This window comes from Ursus arctos, unplaced genomic scaffold, assembly GCF_023065955.2.
Source record: "Ursus arctos isolate Adak ecotype North America unplaced genomic scaffold, UrsArc2.0 scaffold_8, whole genome shotgun sequence".
Classification (NCBI taxonomy): Eukaryota; Metazoa; Chordata; class Mammalia; order Carnivora; family Ursidae; genus Ursus; species Ursus arctos.
This window is the reverse complement of record NW_026623100.1, coordinates 52,194,065-52,220,937: the sequence shown is the minus strand read 5'-3', so window position 1 is coordinate 52,220,937 and position 26,873 is coordinate 52,194,065. Positions and strand designations below refer to the sequence as shown.

At 38.6% G+C, this 26,873-nt stretch overlaps 1 protein-coding gene across 7 annotated transcripts in view; it reads left to right on the top strand.

Moving 5' to 3' along the window:
- Positions 1-26,873, top strand: part of MTA3 (metastasis associated 1 family member 3) — a 154,100-nt gene that overhangs the window by 48,509 nt on the left and 78,718 nt on the right. For all 7 annotated transcript variants that reach the window (XR_003311738.4, XM_026479758.4, XM_026479753.4 and 4 more), the window contains exons 4-5: positions 3,774-3,900; positions 26,154-26,217. Coding sequence is in view for 6 of the 7 variants with exons in the window: in XM_026479758.4 (XP_026335543.1) it covers positions 3,774-3,900; positions 26,154-26,217 (191 nt within the window). In the remaining variant the exon portion in view is untranslated. The remainder of the gene's footprint in view (positions 1-3,773; positions 3,901-26,153; positions 26,218-26,873) is intronic.

Sequence of the window (26,873 nt, the reverse complement as noted above, 5' to 3'; positions counted from 1 at the left end):
TAGACAAACTTGAGTTGTATCAATACTGAGCTATTTTCAATCCAATAATATGCCTTCAAACATTTGGGTACTTGTTAAATGCATCTACAGTCAAATGTTTAACTGCCTGCTTTTCTGTATGGTCTGTACCAGCTAACATCATCACCGGCTGATACTCCCATTAAAATACAGACCTAAGGGAATAACCTGTGGAGGACTCTCCTCCTGTCTGCTTTCCCCTCCATCCCTCCCAATTAATATGTAAGAATTAGAATTCTGAACTATTCTGAAAAACACCCAGGTTCTAGTCAAGAACCTAGACTCAGTAATGGCTCCTCCTTCCCTGCATTCTGTCCCTTATTGTTCAGGTACCTGAATTCATCAGTCACTGGTTCTGGTCTTGTACATGTCACATGCCCATTCTCTAAAGCTTTGCTTGAGTTCCTGATTGTAACCTACTTCTGAAAGGACTGATCTCCCATATCCCATGGCTGGATGCTCTGGTGCTGTAGGCAGTTTGGCTAGTTTGATTTGTTCTCTGATCCCCACTTCTTGGACACTGTTTGTGCTGGCCTTACCCCATCCCTTCTCAGCCTGCATGTGTAATTAGCCTTGCTGAGATTTTTAGCCATGGCTCCTTTCTCATCTTGCAGTCTAAAACCTTGAAATTTGTAGGAGCCTTGGTGGGTCATGCATTGTGTGGTATGTACTACTAAAACAGAAGATACCAGTATTTCTTTTTAAATATCTTTTTTTTTTAAGATTTTATTTATTAAAGAGGGAGAGAGCGAGCGTGCACATGCACAAGAGAGCAGAGCAGGGGGAGGGGGAGAGGGAGAAGCCGACTCCCGGCTGAGCAGGGAACCCGATGTGGGACTGGATCCCAGGACCCTGAGATCATGACCTGAGCTGAAGGCAGATGCTTAACCGACTGAGCCACCCAGGTGCCCATATCAGTACTTTCTTTATTAAAGATTTTTATTTATTTATTTGAGAGAGAATGAGAGAAAGAGAGAGAGAGAGAGAACATGAGAAGGGGGTGTGTCATGGGGAGAAGCAGACTCCCCACTGAGCAGGGAGCTGGACAACATGGGGATTGGACGATGTGGGGCTCAATCCCTGGACTCTGGAATCATGATCTGAGCCGAAGGCAGATGTGCAACCAGTTGAGCCACCCAGGTGCCCCAGAAGATACCAGTATTAAGTATAATGACATTTATATTGCTCCTTAAAACTTTATACAATCCTATTGTACAGTTTCCTTCTGCAGTCTTTCCCCCCTCCATGCCCCCAGTGCCTTCTTGCTAATAAACCGTGGTGAAACTTTCCCAGCTGTAAAGAAAGTACAGTAAATAATTTGGTATCCGTCTTTCCTATCACTGTATAGAGTGTGGGACTTCTACTTTAATAACTTTTGGAAGGTAGTAAATTTGATCTTCTATCAAGCTTGGTAAAATGGTTTTAAAAGTTATATTATTACCATGTACCCAATTTCTTATGATGATAATTATATTAAGTCTTTTAAATTTTTCATTGTCCAAATGCCAGTTTTGCCATTGTGGTTATTTAATGTTTTTAGGATGTTAATGGCATGGAATTATTTTTCTTCAGAAGCCAGTGTAAATTTATGAAAATACATAAATGAAATTTAACACTAGTAAATTTGGGAAATTTTAGATGCTGTTTGGTGATTTCTGTGTTTGGCTCAGTTGCATGTCAGAGATTCTAGTCCTTTTCACCCTGTAACTGGTTGTGTTAATGTTGGATGTCTCTTTGAGTAGTTCGTTAAAAAGAGCATTCAAAGAACTTTAAGTCGCCATATATATATATATATATATATATATATATATATATATATATATATTTGAGCTAGGTGAGTCTTTCTGAATCAGTTTTCCAGGATCGTTTTCAGTCAAGAGTTTTAAAAATTTCAAAGTATTGTAGAAAAGATCTGGTGCTTAACCCCATTCATTGCCCTCGCGCAGTTCAAAAACACTCCTAAATTAGAAAATTATGTATGTGATAAAATCTCATTTGTGGTTCTGGGTCCATAAATGAGAACTTTTATAAGAACAGCGAGGAGCAGAAATACACACACGTGTATATCTCTCTGTGTGTATGTGTGATACCCATCAGTGTCCCAAAATTAGGTCCTCTGAATCCTAAACTTAAGCTCTTCCTACCTGAAGAGCATCCCGCCCCTTCTGGTAGTCTCACAGTCTGAGTCCTCAGTGGCCCTACTGTTCCCACGCAGTCTGGCCCAGGTAGGGCTGCAGAGGATCTGTGAGCCCTAGGAGGTGTTAATACATTAAGAAATTTTTGTATCTAGAATTATTTGGAAGTATGTTTGTAAATGACACTTGGTCTTTTTTTCTTTAAAAAGATTATTAAATACAATGGGTTTGTTGTTTTTTTTTTAAACTTTTGTGCAACTTTGCTGTCTCCTGTCCCTTGCTTCCAGCCCTGTTTCTCAAAGGCAAATACTTTGAATTGTTTCTTCCTAATAACTTTTGCTCACTGCTTGTCTCCAACACCTCGAATAGTGCCTGTTTGGGCACCTAATAAATCTTGGTTGAGTGAATGAAGGATTCTTCTTACTCTGTTTCCGGACTTGATAAATAGTTTACAATTCACAAGTGCAATTCTAGGTTGACTCTCATTTTTCCTCGTGGATAACGCTGCTCCACCATCTTAGGGTAGAATGCCAATGTTGCTGTTCATATAGAATTCCACTCTCATTCTAGTGACCTATGTTTTCTTTCTGTAAATTTTTGTGATCCCATGTTAGCACTTAAAAATTAACTATGCCAGAAATTCAGTCTGGATGCACCTCTCCCTCAGTAAAGGGAAATGTTCTTGAATCTTTTCTTTGATAGGTCTTTCCTCACCCCCTGTCCCCACCAAAAGAGATGAAGAAATGTGTTTCCTCTGTTGTTTCTTTCTGGAACTTTTATTCTTGGGATGTTGGGCTTCATGAATTATTTTTATTTTCTTTTTATTTTATTTTATTTTAGCTTTTGGTTTTCATTTATTTCTTTGTCTTCGTGTTGAAATTTCTGACAGATTTCCTTAACAGTACCTTCTAATCCTTCTATTAGCTTTTTGTTTGTGTTATCAGATTTGAAAAGTGTTATCCGATTTCTTGTTTTCCAGTTATTCTCTTTTTTATTATTTATTTCTTTTCTGATTATTCTCTTTTTTAAATAAAATATTCTGGGATTCAGTTACAGTGTTGTAGATAGACTTTGAACCTTTTCTGCTGGCTTTTTCTCTCGCCCACTCCTCTTTCTCACAGCACTTGGTATCTTTGAGGGCTAAGTCACTTCAGGCTTTGTGCTTGCCTTCTCCTTGCATCTGTCTGTACATATATAGATTGTCACTTCCTTCTCTTGGCTAAGTTTGTACTTTTTTTTTTTTTTTTTTTTTTTTGCATCTGCTTTCCATCTTCTAAAACTTTTTTTTGGCTGAAAGTTTTTCTTCTATCGTTGTTTCCACTTTTATTGTCATTGAAATGTGTATGCATTTTAATTGGTATTTGGTGTGGTTTTATGGGGGAAGAGGAGATAAATGCATATGTTCCATCTGCCATTTTAAAATTGGAGTTCTTCCTCTTTGTGGCCCCAATTCATGTCATTTTATGATTGTAATGCAAATGACAAGTTAAATATGTAAATTTAAAATAAAATAATAAAAGTTGGCTTGAAGAGAATTTTGAATGAAAGGTTGATCTGTCTTAATGTCCAGGTAGATAATGTGCCCTGTAATAATGCATTCTTTGAATTTTATTTGTGTAGAAGAAATTGAGGAAGAATCGGAAACAACAATCGAGGCAGACTTGACTGATAAACAGAAGCATCAGCTGAAACACAGGGAGCTCTTTTTGTCACGCCAGTATGAATCTCTGCCTGCAACGCATATCAGGTAAGAGCATCTTAGAAGCTGATGCGAAGTATTCAGTAATATCACGGCAATTAGAAAAAAAAACACAAAACAGCCTTCTTTGAAGCATTTCTAAACTCACCTCATGATCTTGCTCAACTTAGTTTATCAAAGGCTTCATAATGGAATTTCATCTTGAAAATTTATAGCATTATTACCATATTAAAGCCCTGCAGGTGCTCTGCCCTCAAGTAACCATTTTAGCTTTCCTTTAATCCCGACTTTCCCAGTCCATGTGCATACCCGTTAGCATCCTGCAGAACAGTGTCCTGCAAACACCATTTTAGGAAATGCTGGTCACCTCTAGATTCCTAGAACGTTACAGAGGCAGGCATTAGAATCCTAGAACTAAAACACGAGATCTGCTTCCCAGGGTAGTGATTCTTGACCTTGTAGAATATATGGCCTTTATTTTCTTTTGAGGAACTCTGAGATGAAAACTTTATATTTTGTGTTACTTAACTTGTATCTGCTCTGTACACTGATGGGAAGCAAAAGCGAACAAGTTCTGTCCCTGGTTTGTAGTTTTGGGGGTTGTGGAGGAATGGTGGTGGTCTCTTATGATACGCTGGTGGTAACATTTAAGCATACATATCTTGGAGGTCTAACAAAATGTTTGAACTCAAAAGATAGGCAGTTACTGACCGTCAAGGTCAGGTAAACTTCAGAAAGTAGTTGGCGTTTACTCAACCTTGGAGAGAGATGGCGGGGCGTGTTTCACGGAGCAGCCACGTGTGAGCGTGGCTCTGTGCACGCGGCAGCCTCGGTGCGGGGCGCTGTGTGCAAAGGAAGGCAGAGGTGGTGTCCGCCTCATGTAACAGCAAGTCTTTCAGCTTTTGTTCACAATCTTCACTTCTTTAATTCACCTCTCTACTAGTCATGATTGCCTTAAAAACTGTTTATCTAGGGAAATACAGTGTATTAATTTTATTTCAAAAATTGGTCCTTCTTCTTTAGGCCCCAGTGTGGGTATTGAAGCTGTCTTTTTTGGGCTAAGACAGGTTTGGAGACTTACTTAAGCTGTGATTTGGTCCTTGTATCACACGCGCACACACACACACATAGACACACCCACCCACCCACCCACCCACCCAGCTCCCAGGACTTTTGTGCATATTTCTCTTTTCAGAAATGGATGCAGGGTTTCTAAAGCAGAAAGTGTATGACTAAGATATGGAATTCCTCGTGCTCCAGATTGTTTTAGAAATAGTTTGATCTCAGTAGTTAATATGACAGCATTGCTTTATTAAGTTTTTAATTTAAAGACATTTTTAAATTTTTATTTTTTTTAATTAAAATAAATTTAGTTAACATATAGTATATTATGAGTTTCAGGGGTAGAATTTAGTGATTCATCAGTTGCATGTGACACCAGTGCTCATAGTATCATGTGTCCTTCTTAATGCCCATCACCCAGTTACCCTGTCCTCCCACAGACCTCCCCTCCAGCAACCCTCAGTTTGTTCCCTGTAGTTGAGAGTCTCTTATGGTTTGCTTCCCTCTCTGTTTTTATCTTATTTTTTTCCCTTCCCTTCCTCTATGTTCATCTGTTTTGTTTCTTAAATTATATACATGAGTGAAATCATATGGTATTTGTCTTTCTCTGACTGTTATTTCACTTAGCTGATACCCTCTAGTTCCATCCACGTTGTTGCAAATGGCAAGATTTCAGTCTTTTTGCTGGCTGAGTAATATTCCATTGTATATGTATATACCACATCCTTTTTATCCATTCATCTGTCAGTGGACATCTGGACTCTTTCTATAGTTTGGCTACTGTGGACATTGCTGCTGTAAGCATTGGGGTGCATGTGCCCTTTCGAATCACTATGTTTGTATCCTTTGGATAAATACCTAGGAGTGCAATTGCTGGGTCACAGGGTAGCTCTATTTTTAACTTTTTGAGGAACCTCCGTACTGTTCTCCAGAGTGGCTGTACCATTTTGCATTCTCACCAACAGTGTAAGAGGGTTCCCCTTTCTCTGCATCCTCGCCAACATCTGTCGTTTCCTGAGTTGTTAATTTTAGCCGTTCTGACTGGTGTGAGATAGTATCTCATTGTGGTTTCAATTTGTATTTCTCTGATGTTGAGTGATGTCGAACATTTTCTAATGTGTCTGTTAGCCATTTGGCTTTATTAGGTTTCTTATGGGACGCTATGTTTAGATTGGCTAGAGTTAGTATATTCTGTGTGACTTGGGTCCTTTGCTGGAAAAAATAATCACGCCAGGTGGTGTAGAAACAGTCATTTTATCTACCAATGGGGGTATTTCAAGAAGTAGGAAAGTAAGCTAATTTTTGTTCAAATAGATGCAACATGAAAACATATTTCATAATTTTCTTAAAGACGTATATAACTAATAAATGCTGAAGAGCTATACGCATTTATTACTTAATTGGAAGAAGCTGGAATATAAAGATTCATTTTAAGCTCAAGAAGTAATGTGGCTAGTCATAAGAATCTTGCCAGAACGAGACTCTGACAAATGGTTTTAAAAATGTATCCAAAACATGCAAGTACATTTTTTAATTTACCATCCTGATAGCTTAGAATCTGTTTATAAGTAATGTTTCCTTTAACAGATTGCTTGGAATGGAAAAACTAGTAATGTGTTTTTCATCATCCATAAGAACGAAGACAGTATATTGAAATATAATTATCAAGACACCCCTGTGTTGAACATAGAAATTACATAGACTACATGATCATTCATTCAGTCTCTGTTGAACGTGTTTTCTGAGTATATTCTAGATTAAGGCGTTTACTAAGTGCTTGATAAATTAAGATGAGGTCCCTATCTTATAAATTTAAAGAGTTTACCAGGTGAATTTACTGGCAATTCTTTTGAATTATGATGAAGTGTTATAAACATTTGAGGCTTTTATTTTTCATTGTTTTGTTCTCCAAGTCGAGAGGGAGTAGTACAGAGCCACATTTTCTCATCTGCGGCTCTCATTTTCAAACAGCTGAGTGGGGCTGGGGCCGTCTCTGGCCAAAGCACAGAGCCGTGCTAGCCAGCCCTCATGCTGATGTAAACAAGAGCACATCGGAGTGATGGTCACATTCTGCTAATGTTGAAGTCATGCCCTATCTATTTCTGCTGTAACAGGAGAAAATTACTGAAGCCCCATTGTTCTTTGGCAGCAAAGAGGGGTAATTTGGTGAATACTGGCTTTTTATTCTCTGGGGACATTATCAAGTGCCCAGAATTTCCTCAGTGCCGTATGGAACGTAGGAGAAAACCTGACTGAGGCATTCCTGAGGTCCTTTGTAGTTTGTGAGCTACAATACTCACTGGATATTATAAGCTTTTCAGAGTGGTATGGAGGCAACTCTTTGTTCCTTCTCATTCCACTGGCAGAAAGAGAGAGTCAGCCGGGACCAGGACAGTTCTGGATTGGTAGTGATTTATTTTGTGTTCGTGAGCTACGAAGGACTTGAGCAATGAAAATATCTTTGGAATACTTTTGGGGGGGGGGGCAAGGAGAGAGGAAGTTTCCTTCATGCGCAGTGCCTGAAGTCATTAGTAATAGATTATACGCTGCATACACTCTAAAGCACTATAAAATTGTTCTGTCAGACACTAGAACTGTTATGGATATATAATACTGTATTCAGTCTCATAGACCATATTGATCAAACTTGGCTTTTAAAAATTCTAACATTCATTGAACCTTTGTGACAAATGTTATTCCGGTTGCCTTATATGTATTTTATTTGATCCTCACAATGACTTTATAAAGTAGGTCCTGTTATTATCCCCATTTTACAGATAAGACTGAAGCACAACAAGGTTAAGTAACTTGTCAGTTTCAGGACTTTTACATGGCAGATTGGGAGATTGAACCCAGACCACCTGGCTGCAGATAGACAGAATTGTTACATGTACATGACTGGAGGTGTTAAAAAGCATCAGAGATAAAAGGAAAGCTCCTGAGTTACTTGTTGGATGGGTAGGCTCTTTGATATTTTATTTTTTCATGTCATTTTTCTATTTAGATGTTCAAGTCAAATGGACAGACTAAGTTAAAAACTAAGTTAAACATGTAAACTATACTATTATACTAAAAGATGATACTACCGTGCTAGATGTATAGTAGCAACTGGGAACTACCTGCTTGATTGGGTGCCTAAGTTTATGGATGTGTCTTGTATATGGTCCAATGTCAGTTTTTCCACATCTTGAACACAAAAAGCTTGGCTTTTTAAAAGCTGCTAATTACAGCATTCTGCATGTAATGATTAATGCCTCTTCCCAGCCTCTGGTGCAGGTAGTCATTTAAAAAGAGCCAGTCCTTTCCTGTTTGCCAACCTTGGGATCTGGATCACAGCCTTTGAAGTTATGCTTCATTGTGTCTTAAAAGCATTTTCTTAGGTACCTGTTGATTATTGGCCTCAAATATTTCCTGCAGTAAGGGCTTTTGGACCTAATGGTTCGTGCTCCAAGTCTGCCTTGTTATGAAGAGAGAGGGGTGGTAGAGAAACCATTATATCCATGTTGTTAGACCTGGCCCTCATTCAGAGCATCACTGGTAAGGATCCTGTCTCCCGCATTGCTTAACCTTGTCTATGCGTTTTAAGAAGTCCAGAGAAGCTATTCCAGAACCTAAATGTGATGTCAGCAGTAGGATAAGTCTTAAAGACGTAAGTGTACATAGTGTTCAAGTGGTCCCTTAATGGCAGGTGCTACAGAGAAGTTCTTACATTCTTATCCCCTTAAACAAATTTTAGGCTAGGATTCCAGAATATAAACATCACTGTCATCATAATCACTGTTCTTGCTCTGTAGAAGACGGGCTGCAACCACAATTAGTAGGGAGCTTTTCTTGGTTTCAGCCATGCTGTGTCGCTTCTGCATGGTCTCCTCACCTCCAAAGTGAGGAGCTTTCTTAATTCAATTGAAAAAGTATCTTGAGCAGCCAAAACAAATCTTGGGGCTTATGTATAATTTGTCTAGATTCTTCTAGTCAGACATCATTTTAGACTGTAAGAATCTTGAAGGTTGGTGTCTGTATTTTTCTTTTTCCTGCGTACTATGGAACACAGCACAGAGTAGCCAGTCAGAATTTGAAGCTTGCATAGTTTTCATTTCACTTTCTGTTCTTGAAGGAAATAAAAGTCAACAGATAATAGAATAATCTCTTCTGAATTATTACTGATCATAATGAAATTTTAGATTGTGTGCCTCTCTGCTTTCATGAGAATTGAAGATTGGATGTCTGGAATCACAGGTTACCCAGGACTCTGAGGGAGAGTGAGTTATCAGAGTCAATGTCAGACTTTTACCTGGAGGGCTAGGCAGAGGATAGGAAATTGTTTTTGTGTACATACTCTGTGTCACTGAGTAGAGTGAGTTTACGAACAGTATACAGCAGCCATGAGAGAGGGAGAAATGGAAGTTTTTAGCGAGCAGGAGTTACTTGAGGGATGGAAGACCATAGTTCTTTTCTTTTTTCTTTCTTTTTTTTTTTTTTTTAAAGATTTTATTTATTTATTTGACACAGAGAGAGAGACAGCCAGCGAGAGAGGGAACACAAGCAGGGGGAGTGGGAGAGGAAGAAGCAGGCTCATAGCGGAGGAGCCTGATGTGGGGCTCAATCCCATAACGCCGGGATCACGCCCTGAGCTGAAGGCAGACGCTTAACAACTGCACCACCCAGGCGCCCCCATAGTTCTTTTCTTAATCCCCAATGTTAGTAAGGGTAGGGAAGTAGATAAATAACTCTTCTACATTCGCGTGTTAGTATAATTAGAAACATCAGATTGTCATATGTGCATATCCTTTGATCTAACAGTTCCATTTTTTTGGATTTTATTTAACTGAAGTTCTTGATGCAGATTTGTAGAGAGAAATATACTGATTTGTTTATTGAAGAATTGTTTCATTTTATTTAGTCAATAATTTTTACTTTGAGAATAAATGATCATTTTCATTAGTAAGCATGTGTCTGCATCATGAATATAAATAGGAATTTGGTATTTGATAGGTTTCAGATTTATTTTAATATCAGAAAATGCAAGCAACTTTTTTTTTTTTTTAAGATGTATTCATTTGAGAGAGAGAGAACAGAGGAGGGAGGGAGAGAGAGAAGGAGAGAGAGAGAGAGAGAGAAAAGCAGACTCGCTGCTGAGCAGAGGGCCCAATACAGGACTCAATCCCAGGACCCTGGGACCACAACCTGAGCTGAAGGCAGACGCTTAACCGACTGAGCCACCCAGGTGCCCCACAAGCAACTTTCATCTTTACAGTTTTCTGTATTTCAGGGTTTTTTTCCTGAAATGAAAACACATTAGACATAGAATGGAAAGAAGTTTATTTTAAAATTTGCAAATTTGGACATTAGAGAGAGAAAATACCATTTTGGTTTCATTTTTATCCCTTTCCTGCTGACAACATAGCTGGTTCTGACAGATAGAATAGGTGGAAATCCATTGAGAACTCCTCTTTATCCTCCTTTCCCCAGTAGTAGTAAACTAGTATCATTAACTGTCGTTACCATGTGATAGCAGACCTGTTTCTAATTTAAGGGTACATTTTTTAGATATTTTTCTTGCAAAACGCTGTTTCTTTCAAGAAATCATTGTCAGTTCAGAGGTGCTTGAGTGGTGCAGTTAAGTGTCTGACTCTTAGTTTCTGCTCAGGTTGTGAACTCAGGGCATGAGATTGAGCCCCATTCTGGCTCCATGCTCAGCATGAAGTCTGCTTCAGACTCTCTCTCCTTCTCCCTCTGCTCCTCCCCCCCTGCAGGTGCACACTTGCTGTCTCTCTTTCAAATAAATAAATCTTTTAAAGAAGAATTATTGTCAGTTTATATTCCCACCGCAGTATATTATGACTATGTCCATTTTGTTGTTCCTTCAATATTATTGCATATTAAAATTTTAAAGATTTTATTTATTTGAGAGAGAGAGAGTGTGAGAGAGAACACAAGCAGGGGGGAGGGGCAGAGGGAAAGGGAGAAGCCCTCTGAGCAGGGAGCCCAATGTGGGACCCTGGGATCATGGCGCCCCTGCATATTAAAATTTTTAAATAAACTTGTTTATTTTCTGATAATGAAAGAATTATAATTTATTGTTGAAATGTTGAAAATACAGGGGCACCTGGGTGGCTCAGCCATTAAGTGCCTGCCTTCGGCTCAGGTCATGATCCCAGGGTCCTGGGATCGAGCCCCATATCAGGCTCCCTGCTCCTCAGGAAGCCCGCTTCTCCCTCTCCCACTCCCCTTGCTTGTGTTCCCTCTCTCGCTGTCTCTGTCAAATAAATAAATAAATCTTAAAAAAAAAAAAAAAAAAGCAATGTTGAAAATACAGAAAAAGGCACACACACGGGCACACAACCTTGCCATTCCTGCATGCAGCACCACTGACGTTTGGGTGTATGATTCGTGCGTTTCTCTTTTCTAACCTTGTGCGTATTGTTGGATTTGGGCTCTGCGTTGCCAGAATGGCCTCAGAATGGCAGAGGCACTGCGTGACTTGTGTGTGACTTCCTCTCTCATTAAGTAGTGCTTACTCTTCACCACTGGTGTCATCTTTGCTCTTTCTAGGTTGGCTGGTTTGTTTTTAAATGTTTGAGCTATGTGGTTGGAAAAGGAACAATGCAACAGCAGGAGGAGGGGAGGACAGTTAAAGGCTGGAAAAATTCCATTCTTGAGAAGCTGACAGACATGCCTGATAAGTTTGATATATGTGAGGGAGCAGAATAAAACTAGAGTAAGAATACTTTGTCACTCAGAGTGCTCATTCAAAACCAATCCAAGTGTCGGGGCGCCTGGGTGGCACAGCGGTTAAGCGTCTGCCTTCGGCTCAGGGCGTGATCCCGGCGTTATGGGATCGAGCCCCACATCAGGCTCTTCCACTATGAGCCTGCTTCTTCCTCTCCCACTCCCCCTGCTTGTGTTCCCTCTCTCGCTGGCTGTCTCTATCTCTGTCGAATAAATAAATAAAATTAAAAAAAAAAAAAAAAACAAACCAATCCAAGTGTCACCGCCCTGGAGTAGGCAAAGATTCCCTGTGATCATGAAGGTACTACTCTCCTAGGTTTTCTTGAAGTTTTACTGATTCACCTTTTGTATTTTTTAACCCCCCTTTTTTGAAAAAGTAAGTTCTGTACCCAACATGGGGCTCAAACTCACGACTGGAGATCAGGAGCGTCATGCTCCACCAACTGAGCCAGCCAGGCCTCCCACCTTTTAAGTCTGTTTTATGTATGTGGTGTGAAGAGGGGTCAGTCAGAAAACTTAAGGCGAAAAGATACCTTTGGGGTGTCTGGGTGACCCAGTTGGTTAAGCCTCCAACTCTTGATTTCGTCTGAGGTCATGATCTCAAGGTCATGAGATCGAGCCCTGCAAGGTTCTGCACTGGGCCTGGAGCCTGCTTAAGATCTCTGTCTCGGGTGCCTGGGTGGTTCAGTCTGTTAAGCATCTGCCTTCAGCTGGGGTCATGATCCCAGGCTCCCTGCTCAGTGGGGAGTCTGCTTCTCTCTCTGCCCTCTCACCTGCTTGTGCTTGCTCACTCGCTCTCTCTCAAAAATAAATAAATAAAATCTTAAAAAAAAAAAAAAAGATTCTCTCCCACACTCTTCCCCTCCCCCCTAAAAAAAAAAGACATCATTTACGATGTCATTTAAAAGCATCAAACACCTAGAATAAATCTAAAGAAAGATGTATGAGAAAAGGGGAAAGATGTGTGAAAACTACATAGAAACTACAAAGGATTGCTGAAAGAATTAGACTTAAATAAATACAGGATAAGTAAATGCATGGAAGTATGTTAGTTTTCCGCAAACTGATCCAAAGATTCAATGCTGTCCCAAGGAAAAGCTCAGCAGATTTGTGTGTGTGTAAGTGTGTATAAGTATGTGTAAATTGAGAAGCTGATTCCAAAACTTATGAGAATGGAAAGGACTAAGAACGTTGAAAACAAAGTGTTTTCAGAGCATAGTTTGTGGACTCCTCTGAGTGTCACTTAGACCTTTTCACGGGCTTTGTGAGATCAAAACTGTTTCATAACAACAGTAAGATGCTACTCACCTTTTCCCTATGTTGATTTTGCAAAAGCAGTTGTGGGTAAACTCAACATGAACCAAGTCAGTGGCACTAAATTGTGCTAGAGTTGTCACTGTATTCTTCACCTCTGTGCATTCACAGTAAAACGAAAAACTAAAATGACAAGTTCCACTTAAGAATGTTCTTGACAAAATAGTACAGTTTATTATTTTAATAAATCTCAATCCCTCCTTTCTGTTTTATTTTTATTTTGGGGGGGTGGGGCAGAGGGAGAGGGAAAGAGAAACTCAAGCAGACTCTGCCCTGAGTGTGGAGCTGGAGGCGGGGCTTGATCCCACCACCCTGAGATCATGACCTGAGCCAAAACCCAGAGTCAGAGGCCTAACCAACTGAGCCACCCAGGCGGTCCTGATTTCTTAATTTTAGTTTTATGTGGGTTTTTTTTGTTGTGTTTTTTTTTTTTTTAAGATTTTATTTATTTATTCGACAGAGAGAGAGACAGCCAGTGAGAGAGGGAACACAAGCAGGGGGAGTGGGAGAGGAAGAAGCAGGCTCATAGCGGAAGAGCCTGACATGGGGCTCGATCCCAGAACTCCGGGATCACGCCCTGAGCCGAAGGCAGACGCTTAACCGCTGTGCCATCCAGGCGCCCCTAGTTTTATGTTTTAATGTATAATACCTTATAGCAGAAATTCTCAGCTCTATCAGACTCAACCTCTCTTCTACATATTTTGTAATGCTTCCTATATTATTCTGGAATGAAATTTCTAGATAACTTATTACTAGACACATGATACATAATTAGTTTGGTATTGAATTTTGGGTTGAAAATAATTTTCCATCAAAACTGTGAAGGAATTACCCTATTGGACTCAAGTGTCTATTGTCGTTGAATAGTAGTTTTATATCACATAGATTTTCCATACTTTGCATATTACCAATTTCTTTCCCCCCTCTTAAATCTTCTTAGAATTCTCTTACCAATAAGTAAGAGATACAGTTCTCTTATTATATCCTGAAATTTCAGTGATGCCTCAGTGGTGGGGATATTTGGTAGGCCATTTTAATTGGAAGATCCCTGTCTTCTTTTATAGCTGGGAGTTCTTTTTTAGGATTTTATTTATTTATTTGACAGAGAGAGGCAGTGAGAGAGGGAAGACAAGCAGGGGGAATGGGAAAGGGAGAAGCAGGCTTCCTGCTGAGCAGGGAGACCGATGCAGGGCTCATCCCAGAACGCTGGGATCATGACCTGAGCCGAAGGCAGATGCTTAACGACTAAGCCACCCAGGAGCCCCTATAGCTGGGAGTTCTTTTTCTAATATTTCTTTCAATTTTTTTTTTCTCTTTCCAGTAGTTATATTACTTGTATGTTAGCTCTCCTGGATTGTCTTTGTTTCCTGTCTTTTCTCATATTTTCTAGTTTTGGTTCTGAGCTACATCTTTGACTTTTATCTCATAGCACATTGGATATTTTAATTTTGCTAACTATATTTTAGAATTTCAGAAGCTCTTTTTCTTTTTCTTGTGTTCTGAATGTTTTTCTTCAGTGCATCATTTTTTTAAAGTTTTTGATTCATGAATTGTTTAAGTTTATTCGTTAATATCCAGACACGTGGGGGATTTTCCAGTTTGTTTCTGTTATTGATTTCTGGCTTAATTTTACTATGATTAGTGAGTCCACTCTACATAATTTCAGTCTTTAAAGATTTGTTGAGCCATGTTTTCTGGCTCAACATGTGGCCAACAGTTGTAAATATTCCATTTACTCCTGAAAACATTGCATATTGTACAGTTGTGTATAGTGTTCAAGAGTGTTGATGGTAGGGGCAACCGGGTGGCTCAATTGGTTAAGCGTCCGCCTCTGGCTTAGGTCATGATCCCAGGGTCCTGGGATTGAGCCCCTTAGTGTGCTCCCTTCACGGTGGGAGTCTGTTTCTCCCTCAACCTCTGCTCCTCCCCCTGCTCATGCTGTCTGTCTCTTGCTCACGCTCTCTCAAATAAACAAACAAACAAACAAACAAACAAATAAATAAATAAATAAAATCTTTTAAAAAAAGTGTTGATAATATTGTTTAATTTAAAAAATGTGTCATCTACACTTATTGTGAGCATGGCACAGCATATAGAATGTTGAACCACTGTGCTGTACTTTTTTTTTTTTTAAGATTTTATTTATTTGAGAGAGAGAGCACCAATTGGGTGAGGGGCAGAGGGAGAAGCAGACTCCCTGCTGGGCAAGGAGCCAGACGTGGGGCTCCATCCTGGGACTCCAGGATCATGACCTGAGCCGAAGGCAGACGCCCAACCGACTGAGCCACCCAGGTGTCCCTATGCTACTTTTCGAAACCAATACATTATATGGCAGCTGCTCAGTGCAGCCTATATTTGTTTTATGAATGCAGTATTGCGCAAATCTTCTTAAAAATTCAAATTTATGTCTTCAGAGGTCTCTTTTGTTGCTTAAATCACCTCGTTCCTCCAGATTCAGTGTTTGGTTTTTTGTATTCAACTTTTGTGCTGTAGGCTTTCCTCAAGTATTAGGTGATTCATACCAGTCTGTTTTTTAAAACTCAGGGAATAATGGCAAGGCCAATCAGGAGTTCTGTTCATGGGGTCCGACTTTGCTGATAGGCTTCCTGTTAGGACGTGGGGTGGGTTTTACTAGGACCTTTACTTAAAGAAGACTGGAACTATTTTTAGGGCTCTGCCAGGTAAATCAGTTCCATCTTTCCTAGCATCAGCTCTTCTAAGCATATGTTGTCTTAAGCTTTGTCTTATAATTATTTTTTCTTGTCTGGTTGTATTAAGTAAAACCACCAATGCCGTGTTTAATAGTAATGTGTAGGCTGGGCATTATTGCCTTGTTCCTAATTTGTGTTTCCCTGTTAAATGAAGTGCTCATCCTGAATTTTGGTTTACACTGCTCAGTCTCTTTTATCTGTCATTGTCTTCCAGAATTTTCATGAAATCTTTGAAACCATTGTGGGTGTTGGCCTCTTTTGGAGTGATGTTAGGTTCTTTTATTTCTAACTCTTTTACTTTCGTTTTAAAGGCATCTCAGAAAAGAGGAGAAAAATATTTGAGCTTTGCCTGTCATTTAATTCATTATTATTCTTTTGAGACTCTAAAAATATTACCCTCCCACCTGCATTAGAATGCTGTTAAAACTTCAATTAGGTCACTAAAAAAATGCAGTTTACAGTATTCGGACTTATCTCTTGGTGTCTCTTTGTCAAGTAGCGTTATCAAACTGTTTGGGAAATGCATGGTGACTCTGACAAGTTTATTCACCACTGAAAAAACATTTCCATCCATTTCCAAAAGTTGGAATTTGAAAAATTTCTTAATTCATGTTTTACCTAGAGCAAATGATATTTGAAGATAAAATTTTTCTTTAGGTGGTCAATACATATCAGAAACTAATGAATGAACAGAAAATGTGTATCTATAAGCAGAGTTGTTTTTTTTTAAATAAAAAATGTTCCAGAGACTGCAAAGCTATAGTTAGTAGACGGGTGTTGATGGGAATAGATTGCCATAGTGAGTTTATGAATTGGCATGGTTGAGGATTGTATATCCATATATGGTTTGAATAAACTGGTATCCAAAAGCTGTGGATAATAGAGCAAATTTGTTGTTGTTGTCAAGATCACAGGAAACTGATCTGCTCCCCTCCTTTTAAAAATTTGGCTGGAAGAACAAATATTGTTAAAATGTCTATATTGCCCAAAATAATTTACAGATTAAATGCAGTCCCTATCAAAATACCAACTGTATTTTTCACAGAACTAGAACAATCATTCCTAAAATTTGTATGGAACAACCAAAAGACCTCAAACAGCCAAAGCAATCTTGAAAAAGAAAAACAAAACTGGAAGTATCACAATTCCAGACTTCAAGTTATGTTACAAAGCTGTAGAACTTAAAACAGTATGGTACTGGCATAAAAGTAGACACAGATCAGTGGAACAGACTAGAAAACCCAGAAATAAACCCATAATTATACGATCAATTAATCTTCGACAAAAGAAGAATGAATATGCAATGGGAAAAAGTCTCTTCAACACATGGTATTGGGAAAACTGGACAGCTAGCTACATGCAAAAAAACAAAACTGGACCATGTTCTTTTACCGTATACAAAAAAATAAACTCCAAATGGATTAAAGACTTAAATGTGAGACCAGAAACCATAAAAATCCTTGAAGAGAGCACAGGCAGTAATTTCTCTGACATCAGTCATAGCACTATTTTCCTTGATAAGTCTCCTGAGGCAAAGGTAATAAAAGCAAAAATAAACTACTTAGGACTACATCAAAATAAAAGTTTTTGCACAGTGAAGGAAAAAATCAACAAAACTAAAAGGCAATCTACTGAATGGGAGAAGATATTTACAAATGACATATCCAATAAAGGATTAATAGCCAAAATATATGAAGAACTTAGCTCAACACCCAAAAAATAGATAATCTGATTAAAAATGAGTAGAAGACATGTAGGTGACCAACAGACACATGAAAAGATGTTCAACATCACTTATTATCAGGGAAATGCAAATTGAAACTACACCTGTCAGAATGGCTAAAATTAAAAACTCAAGAAACAAGTGTTGGTGAGGATGTGGATAAAAAAGGAACCCTCTTGGGACGCCTGGGTGGCTCAGTGAGTTAAGCATCTGCCTTCAGCTCAGATCGTGATCCTAGGGTCCTGGGGTCGAGTCCCACATGGCTCCTTGCTTGGTGGGGAGCCTGCTTCTCCCTCTGCCTCTGCCTGTCCTCCTGCTTGTGTGCTCTCTCTCTCTCTGATAAATAAATAAAATCTTAAAAAACAAACAACTACAACAACAAACCACTTCTCTCTTTAAAAAAAAAAAAAAAAGGAACCCGCTTGCACTATCAGTGGGAATGCAGACTGGTGTAGCCACTTTGGGAAACAGTGTGGAGGTTCCTCAAACAATTAAAAAATAGAATTACCCTATGATCCAGTAATCTCACTACTGGGTATTCACCCCAAAAATACAAAAACACTAATTCAAAGGGATACATGTACTCCTCTGTTTATTGCAGCATTATTCATAATAGCCAAACTATGAAAGCACCCCAAGATAGATGAATGGATAAAGATGAAAAAAAAATTTTTTAAATGTAAACATTTGGGGAGGATATGTAATATATTGACATGGTTCAGAATCACAGTATTGGGTTCAGAATCAAAATATGGGGTACACAATAATATTTCTCACTCCTATACAGTCCCCTAGCCCATCACTGTTTCTAGAATCTTATGTATACTTCCAGAAACAATTCATGCACATAGAAGCAATGAGGTGTGTATGTTTGTGTCTGTAGTATGTTGTGGAGTAAATTACAACACTATTAAACTGTATGTCGTGAACAGGCTGTAAAGGCATCTATATGAGTTGTGTCTTTCCACGGTAAGCTTTATTCAGTCAGAGCAAGGTTAACATAACTGTAAAGTAGGTTCGGGATTCCAGACTCAGTGGCATTTCACTATGCATTCAACTTGCCTTCATACAGGGTACACAAAGCAAGGCACAATACAAAGTCACACAGCAAAGAAGACGCAATGAGGGGTGAGAAGTTAACGAACCAGACGCAGAGCCAGTCTGTGAGTGCGCAGTTGAGATGAGCTCTTGGTCCATCCAGATCAGCTCTTGGTGCTTACTGCTTATTATGTTCAGCCAGGGGAGGGTCTCTCTTGTGGTCAGAGATCAATTAGGCAGAGCTTTCAGGGGTCCTTGCCTTTTTAATGCGCTCAGACACGGAAGGGTCAGCATCTGGAGAGCCTGATAGTTTGCTGCAAAAGTCCTTCCTTTTTAAAGGAGTGTAGTCAGTTTTGGGCCTTTGCAGAGTACAACTCTTCTAGTTGTACTGATTATCAGCTCTCAGTTCTTCCAGGCTCTCTTGGCTCTGCTGGTTATCAGTTTTGGATGCCTTCAGCCCATGCTGGTTTCGGTGATATCTGGTTTTAGCTGTAATGGCCTTGGCTGCTTACATCATTGATTGACATGAGTCACTGCTTGGCATGAGTGACTCCATTTTACTCTCTACATTGTGCTTTTTAAATGAAATTATTTTGGACATAAGTCCATATCTGATAGTAAAGATCTACATCATTCTTCTGCTGTTTCATATGTCTAACTTATTTAATCCTAATTGATAAATACTTGGTTCATTTTAGTCTTTTGCTGTTAAAATGAATCCTGCAAAGAATAAACTTGTGCATGGGTCACTTCACATGTGTGATTGTGAGGCGATGTACCATTATACCAAGTAAAATAGATTAAAATGTCCTAATTACGTTTTCTGGATTTTGTATTTATTCATATTTCTGTGTTGGTCAAAGCAGTTTCAAGTGAAAAAGGATTTGTGGTTTGTTTTTTTGTTTTCTGGGTTGTTTTACTTTTTAGGGATTTGTAATTTGCAAATTTAGGTCTGTTGAAGCCTTTTTTGTCATCTTCAGAGATAACAACAACAAAGTGTTAACTAAGCTCTATGCCCAGTGTGGGGTTTGAACTCACAACCCGGCATGCTTTACTGACCCAGCCAACCAGGCAACCTGAGAAAACAATTTTTAAGACTTACGTTTATTTATGGAAAAATCGGTAGTGCTGCTAGCATAGCACTCCACTTAAATCGGCAGACTCCCTTCAGTTTAGCTGTTAATGTTAAAGGAACTTTTTTGGAATCTAAAATAAGATTCTAATAAAGGCAGTTTTCTTCCTGTACAAATTTTTATTATGCTAATGTTTTTAAGATGTTAGATTTTTGCAATTTTATTGCTGTTTGTAAACAAAATTTAAATTAGTCAAAAGTGGGGCGCCTGGGTGGCTCAGTCGTTAAGCGTCTGCCTTCGGCTCAGGGCGCGATCCCAGCGTTCTGGGATCGAGCCCCATATCGGGCTCCTCTGCTGTGAGCCTGCTTCTTCCTCTCCCACTCCCCCTGCTTGTGTTCCCTCTCTTGCTGGCTGTCTCTCTCTCTGTCAAATAAATAAATAAAATCTTTAAAAATAAATAAATTAGTCAAAAGGGTACTGTTGATGACTGAAAGTAGTGCTGCTTAGGAAACTAACATAAGAGAGGTGCCTGGTGGCTCAGTTGGTTAAGCATCTAGCTCTTGGTTTTGACTCACGTCATGATCTCATGGGTCATGGGATCGAATCCCACATTGGGTTCCTCACTCAGCGGGGAGTCTGCTTGAAGATTCTCTTCCTCTGCCCCTCCCCCTACTCACACTTTCGTGCTCGCTCTCTCTCTAAAATAAAATAGATAAATCTAATTATAAAAGGAAACTAACGTAAGGAAGTTAATTACTTAGTGTGCCTAAGCTCATATTGCTTAGTAGAAGAATGCAAGGAAACATACAGTAAAGAGAAAAATCATATCATAATTTAACATTTTAAAGTCTACATGTTCAGCACACTTTTTCTTGAATGTTGTCTTTGTATGGTATAAGCTTTACTTTGAAATGATTTATCCTGTATGGGTTGAAGTGTTTCCTTCTTTGACCAGAATCCCAGTGCAGAAAAGCACTAGACTGGGTGAAGGTGTATTCTACATGTTGTCCCAGGCTCTGGTGTTCCACATGGTTGTGGAAATGCCTGTGAGATTTTCCTGGTAATCAGAACGATTTGTTGTACTATGCTAGGAAAGAGGATCTTCCTAATACCTACTGCCTTCTTTTGGACATTCCACTTTCTCCTAACTGTAAAAGGGAAAAGTGGCGCCAAAGAAGAATTTTTTCCCCCCTTGAATTCCTCTTTTACAGTTTGTTTCATAAAGTTTTGTTTCTTTGGTTTTCTCCACATGCCACAAACAGAATGAGCTTTCCAAAACACTACTTGTCATTTTTCTTTGCAGAATCCATTGATCTATCACATTAAACCCAGACTTCTCATCTTGACTTTGTATTCCTTTACCTTACCTATTCAAACAGCTGTTCCAGGTTTCTTTCTGTTTTGTTTTGTTTTGTTTGTTTTTGGACTTCTTTAATCTTTATTTCTTAACATCTTTTAAAGCAGTATTAACAAAGTATATCTTTGAATAGAAATGTTTAAAGTCCAGATTTCTCTCTCTTTTTTTGTCCTTTTTATAGTCTAAAGATCTATCTTTCACATATGTAGAGAGTCCTGAAGTGTTTGTTTCTTAAGATACACTTAAGAAAACTGTGGTCAGGGGCGCCTGGGTGGCTCAGTCGGTTAAGCATCTGATTCTTGGTTTCGGCTGAGGTCATGATCTTGGGGTCTTGGGATTGGCCCCACATTGGGCTCTGTGCTCAGCACAGACTCTGCTTCAGATTCTTCTCCCTCTCTCTCACACTCTCTCTGTCAAATAAATAAAATCTTCAAAAAAAAAAAAAAAGGAGGGAAGGAAGGAAGAAAAAGAAGACAAACCATGGTTTATCCACTCTACAGCAGTGGTTCTCAGCCAAGGACAGTTTTTCTCCTGGGGGCCATTCAGCAATGTCTGAACAGTTTTGGTTGTCTCATCTAGGTGTAGGGGTGCTACTGTTGTCCAGGGGGTAGAGGCCAGGGATACTGCTACACACCCTACGTGCATAAGACAGCCCGCCACAGCGAAGAATAACCTGGCTTCTTACATTAATAGTGCTAAGGTTGAGAAAACTTGGTGTAGACACATGGAAATAATCTTTGCTTCCTTGGTATATGTATTATTTATATAAATTTATGCACTTCGTTTAATTAGGCTCTCCCTTTTTATTTTAAATTGTATTATTTTTAAAAGTCAAATATATGTATATACTTCTATAATAATATCCAAGGCAGTCATAAGCCTAGTCATAACCCTCCACAGTCATTTTCAACTTCTCTCTGTGGCTTCTGTATTTATACCACTCTTACACTGCTGTTACTTTTTCAGTTTTCTAAATCTCTCTTAACTTTCTCTTCTCTTTTCCTTTCCTTCATGTTCCCAATATATCATATTTTTTAAACTTAATAATCATTTCTTGTATTTTATGAACATCTAAGGATTCCCCACGTATTCTTTCTTGTACAACCTTTTGTTTTCCTTGAACTTGTTTTGCCTTTTTTTTCGATTAGTCTTTTTTTTAAATGTTTTTTTATTATATTATGTTAGTCACCATACAGTACATCCCTGGTTTTTGGTGTAAAGTTCGCTGATTCATTAGTTGCGTATAACACCCAGTGCACCATGCAATATGTGCCCTCCTTACTACCCATCACCAGCCTATCCCATTCCCCCAACCCCCTCCCCTCTGAAGCCCTCGATTAGTCTTCTAAAATAAAAAAAATTCTTAGTCCTTGCTTATCTTGAAAATGTTTTCTGCATAGCTAGTGATATGTTTAGGCATACAATTCGGATTTGGAAATAATTTCATTGAGAATTTTGAATCTTTCCTTTAGTCCCATTTAACAGTGTTGCTGTTGTGAAATGTAATTTTCTGAAAGCATTTTGGATTTTTGAACTTAATCATTTTTTTATTTGGTTGTCCATTGTATTCAGTGGATTAAATGCTGTGTAAAACTGTCTATTCGCTGAATTTCCAATCACAGAACTTAGCTTGTTTTTGTATGAGAAAATGTTCAGAATCCAGAGCAACTGTAAGACTTATAAGGCCATTGAGAAAAATGCCTTTTTGTTTTTTGTTTTTTAAAGATTTTGTTTATTTATTTGATAGAGAGAGACAGCCAGCAAGAGAGGGAACACAAGCAGGGGGAGTGGGAGAGGAAGAAGCAGGCTCCCAGCGGAGAAGCCTGATGTGGGGCTCGATCCCAGAATGCCGGGATCACGCCCTGAGCCGAAGGCAGATGCTTAACGACTGCACCACCCAGGCGCCCTGAGAAAAATGCCTTTTTAAAAAAAGATTTATTTATTTGAGAGAGGACAAGAGAGCGCATGTGCCCGTGTGTGTGCGCGGGCGCACGAGTATGTGGGAGGGGCAGAGGGAGAGGGAGATTCTCAAGCAGACTCCCTGATGAGCCAGGATCCCCTTGTGGGACTCGATCTCACCACCTGAGATCATGACCTGAGCCGAAACCAGGAGTTGGTGGCTTAATTGAGCCACCCAAGCACCCCCAAAAATGCCTTTTTTTAATGAAAAAATATTCTTTCATTGAGCAAGGAAAGTTGAGTCAGACCCTGCATCTGTACTAGCGGTTTTCAAGTTCACTGTGCTTAGCGATCACCTGGGATGCTTATTTTCCATGTAGATTCCTTGATCCCTCCCCGGGATACTGGATTCGGTAAATCTGACTAAGGGTCACCTGGTGATACTTTTGAACCACGTGGATATCTTGATCCCTCCCCAGGATATTTGGCCTCAATAAGTCTGGTGTGGCTCTAAGAAATTTGCATTTTCCTAAGCAGGGACCCTAGTGGTCCTGCACCATTCTACAGGCTGCAGTGGTATGAAACCGAGAGTCTTCAGGCACTGGGGAAATGGATGCTCATTTAAACTTCCTCTTTCATTTATACAAATAGGTAACATCTTTAAATAAAAGAAATATATAACCTGTGTGCACATTTTTACATGTGGTGTTGGAGTCTGTGGGATGATACTGAACATCCTGTTAAGCAGATAGCAGGCCGATCAGCACCTGCTGTTAAACATGGGACTGTGTTTTGTCATGATTATTTATTCCCATGGCTCTCTGTCCCAGCACCCTGTGCAGTCTCTGAAGCAGGCAGGGTATGTTTCTAAAACCTTTTTCAGTGATCTGTGGGAAAGTATGTTGTCTCTATGGAAATTCTGTGTTGCTGGATAGTTCCTTGTAGAAAAGCAGTATGAATAATTATATAGGCCTGCAGTGATCTTTCTTTGTGTTAAGGTCATTAATGTATTTTATATTTCTCTCATCATGTTTGGGTATCTTTATTCCTCGAGGATTGAAGTGTGGTGGATGAGAACAATTAGGGTCACTGCTTCAGATTTAGATCAACCAATTGTGTTACGGTTCGATAATAGTTCCTTTGGTTTGGGGTTAGCTTAAAATTTATCATGTTTTTTTTTTTTCTGTGAACCAAGATTTGTTCAGCATAAAGGAAACCAGCACTTTAAGTCTCCTTTTAAACTACGTTTATTAACAACTCTTGGCGTGGTAGTGCGTGTGTTAATTACATATTTATATTTACTTCATAAAATAATTCTGACTCAACCTCCTGCTTTGTTAGCTGTTAGTGTATGTACTTGAATATTTCACATGTCAGATTTTCATTTTTAATTTGGGAGAAAATACATAGCTACAGTAAAGAAAATTTAAAAACGAAAATCACCTATTATTTTTACATCTTTGCATAAAAACTACATTCCCCCAAATAATTTATATTTTAGGTTGGCTGGGTATCCTCTTGATTTTGTAATCATGTTGTATCTCTAAAATAGTATACAGTCAGCGTTTTCTTATCTCCTACTGTAATTATGAAAATAAAGGTTTGATGATTCCGTCGAAATCCTCTTGTCATTTCAGACAGTATGGAGGAGACTAATGTTGTATTGTTTGTATGAATTTTCAGTGTCTATGAACCCTTAACATCCACATGGCTCTTAAAGAAAGTAGTATCTTTAAAATAACATTCAGCTCTTGCTCCTTTCCATTAAGAAAAAAACAACCAACTTTAGAGAACTGTAAAAACTAAGATTTTATTTCTTCTAGGTGATTATTAAATGTTAGGAATACTGCTCTGTCAGCTGTTAGGCAGAAAAACTAACTGAAGCCTATTTTTGGAAAGCCCATTTGGTCCGTAAGCACGCTGCCTGTGTGAGGAGCACACATACGCAGGTCACAGGAGTTCTTCCGTGGCAGCTGTAGGCATGCAGACCTCAGCAGAGCCAGAGCCATTTCCCCGCCCGTAATTCTGTCCTTCCTAAGAGCCTGTCAGGTAATTGTTGACTCTGAGTGGTGTTATATGCTCTGAAATAATAATGTTAATTTTTCTGCTTCAATGATATGCACGAATAAAATTAGAAAAACCAAAAACCTTTATAACTCTCGCTAACCGAATTAGAGACTTGACAGGATAATATGGAAAGAACACATGCTCTCAGAGTCTTTTGAAGTGATATTAACTATAGCTTATTACCAGAAAAAGATGTTTTCATGAGGGGGAAAATTTTTTTTAAATGTAAGGAATGTACATTTGCAAAATGTTTAGTAAACTGTCATTTTTGACCTGTTTGTTAGCATTTTACAGTTTTTTGCTTTTGGTAATTTTTTCCTTTGAATTGTTCTCCACTCTGATATTCCAACAGCCTGCTCTTTTAGCTTCCCGTTCAGTGTATATGTGATGTATTTGTTTTTTGCTGGTCATTTTGTGGGGAGCAAGCAGTAACTTTTGTTTACCAAATCAAATGACATTATGACATTGAAAATATATTTTGTGAGTCCTGACCAATTATCTATAACTTGAATCATCTTCAAAACTCTCCTGTCAAGTTTGTGGCTCTACAGAATTTTTGAAGCTAGTGAGGATAATTATAAATGTGTTTGCAGTAAAGGCCTCTACCTGGATAACCTTAATTTTTCTCAAGTCTAGACAAGCCTTTTTTTTCTTTTTTTAATAGACATTCATTTTCAGACTCACACCCAGGGCTATGATCAAAGGTAAATGCCATCAGACTTCAAGGTCTGTAAATCTGTAGATCTTTATTTTGCCCTTTACTTTATAGCAGAGTATTTAAATTTTAACTAGGCTTTAGAGCAATGTCAATAAAGGTAAGTTAGTTAATCTTGATATGAATGTGTATTATTTTTAGGTTCTCATATGCAGTGGCTACTTAAAAAAATCCAAAGATTATTTTAGGTACCGGTTTGCACAGTGAAGTCCATCTAAAGTCTCTTTGTATAAAATCGCCTCATATTAACTCTTTATGGATTCAGAAACTCACTTCTGATCTGAAGGTTTCATTGTACTCTTTTTTTTTTTCCTGTAATAATTAGGAAATACCTATCAAGTGTTTTATGTTATAAAGATTTACTGCCTAACACAGTTCCTTCCACAGGTTAGCCTCACAGTAAATGTCTACAGACAATCCTATTTTTTTAGGTTACTTAACACCAGGATTGTAAAGCAAGTCTAAGCATATGCGTATATGTATATTCCTAACTGCCATCTAATTTCTTAGTATCAACTTTAATTGTGCATATTCCTAACTTTGTATATGTCATCACTGTGAAGGTATGAGGTCGCCTTTCATATGTTTATTCACTTTTTCCCTCTTTCAACAGGGGAAAATGCAGTGTTGCCCTTCTGAATGAGACAGAGTCAGTATTGTCATATCTTGATAAAGAGGTAATTCACAATTACACTTGTTTTGTGTTTTTCCCCCCTTGATTTCACATGAAGCCTATACCTTTGAGTTTATTTCTTCTTGCACCAAATTATTGCACCAGGAGAGAAACATTATAAAAGTATAATGACTAGAATACATTTAGATAATTTGATTTTTCTGGGTAACTGAGATAACATTTGGCAAAAACTTCTGTATCTGTTTTTTTTCAGTTGGTAATGAAAGGCTTTATACAGTATGATGATTTAGTTGGTAGTAGAAGAACTATTTTTGGCTTTATGAAACAAGTGACTTTGGTATACTTGGTACTCCTCCCTGTTTTTTTGTTTTTGTTGTTTTTCAGATAAACAGTTTTTCTTTTAGACTTTTTCCAGATGAGATCTTAACTGGTGGTCTGCTTTCTTTCCTAAAATCCCAATAAACTTTGTCAACTAAAAATGTTTCTTTCTGTAAACTTCAACAAGAAACATTTTAAACATTTTTTAACAAGTTGAATGAGAGCATATGCCTCATTGCAGGGAGGAAATTCCTCTAAACAGAATATTCCACCATGGGAAAATTTTTACTGTTGATGTTTTAGTATTTAACCTTCATAGTTTCATGGTGTTTTTGTTTTCCCAAATCTTTATTTTTTGTATGTATGTGTGTGTGTGTGTGT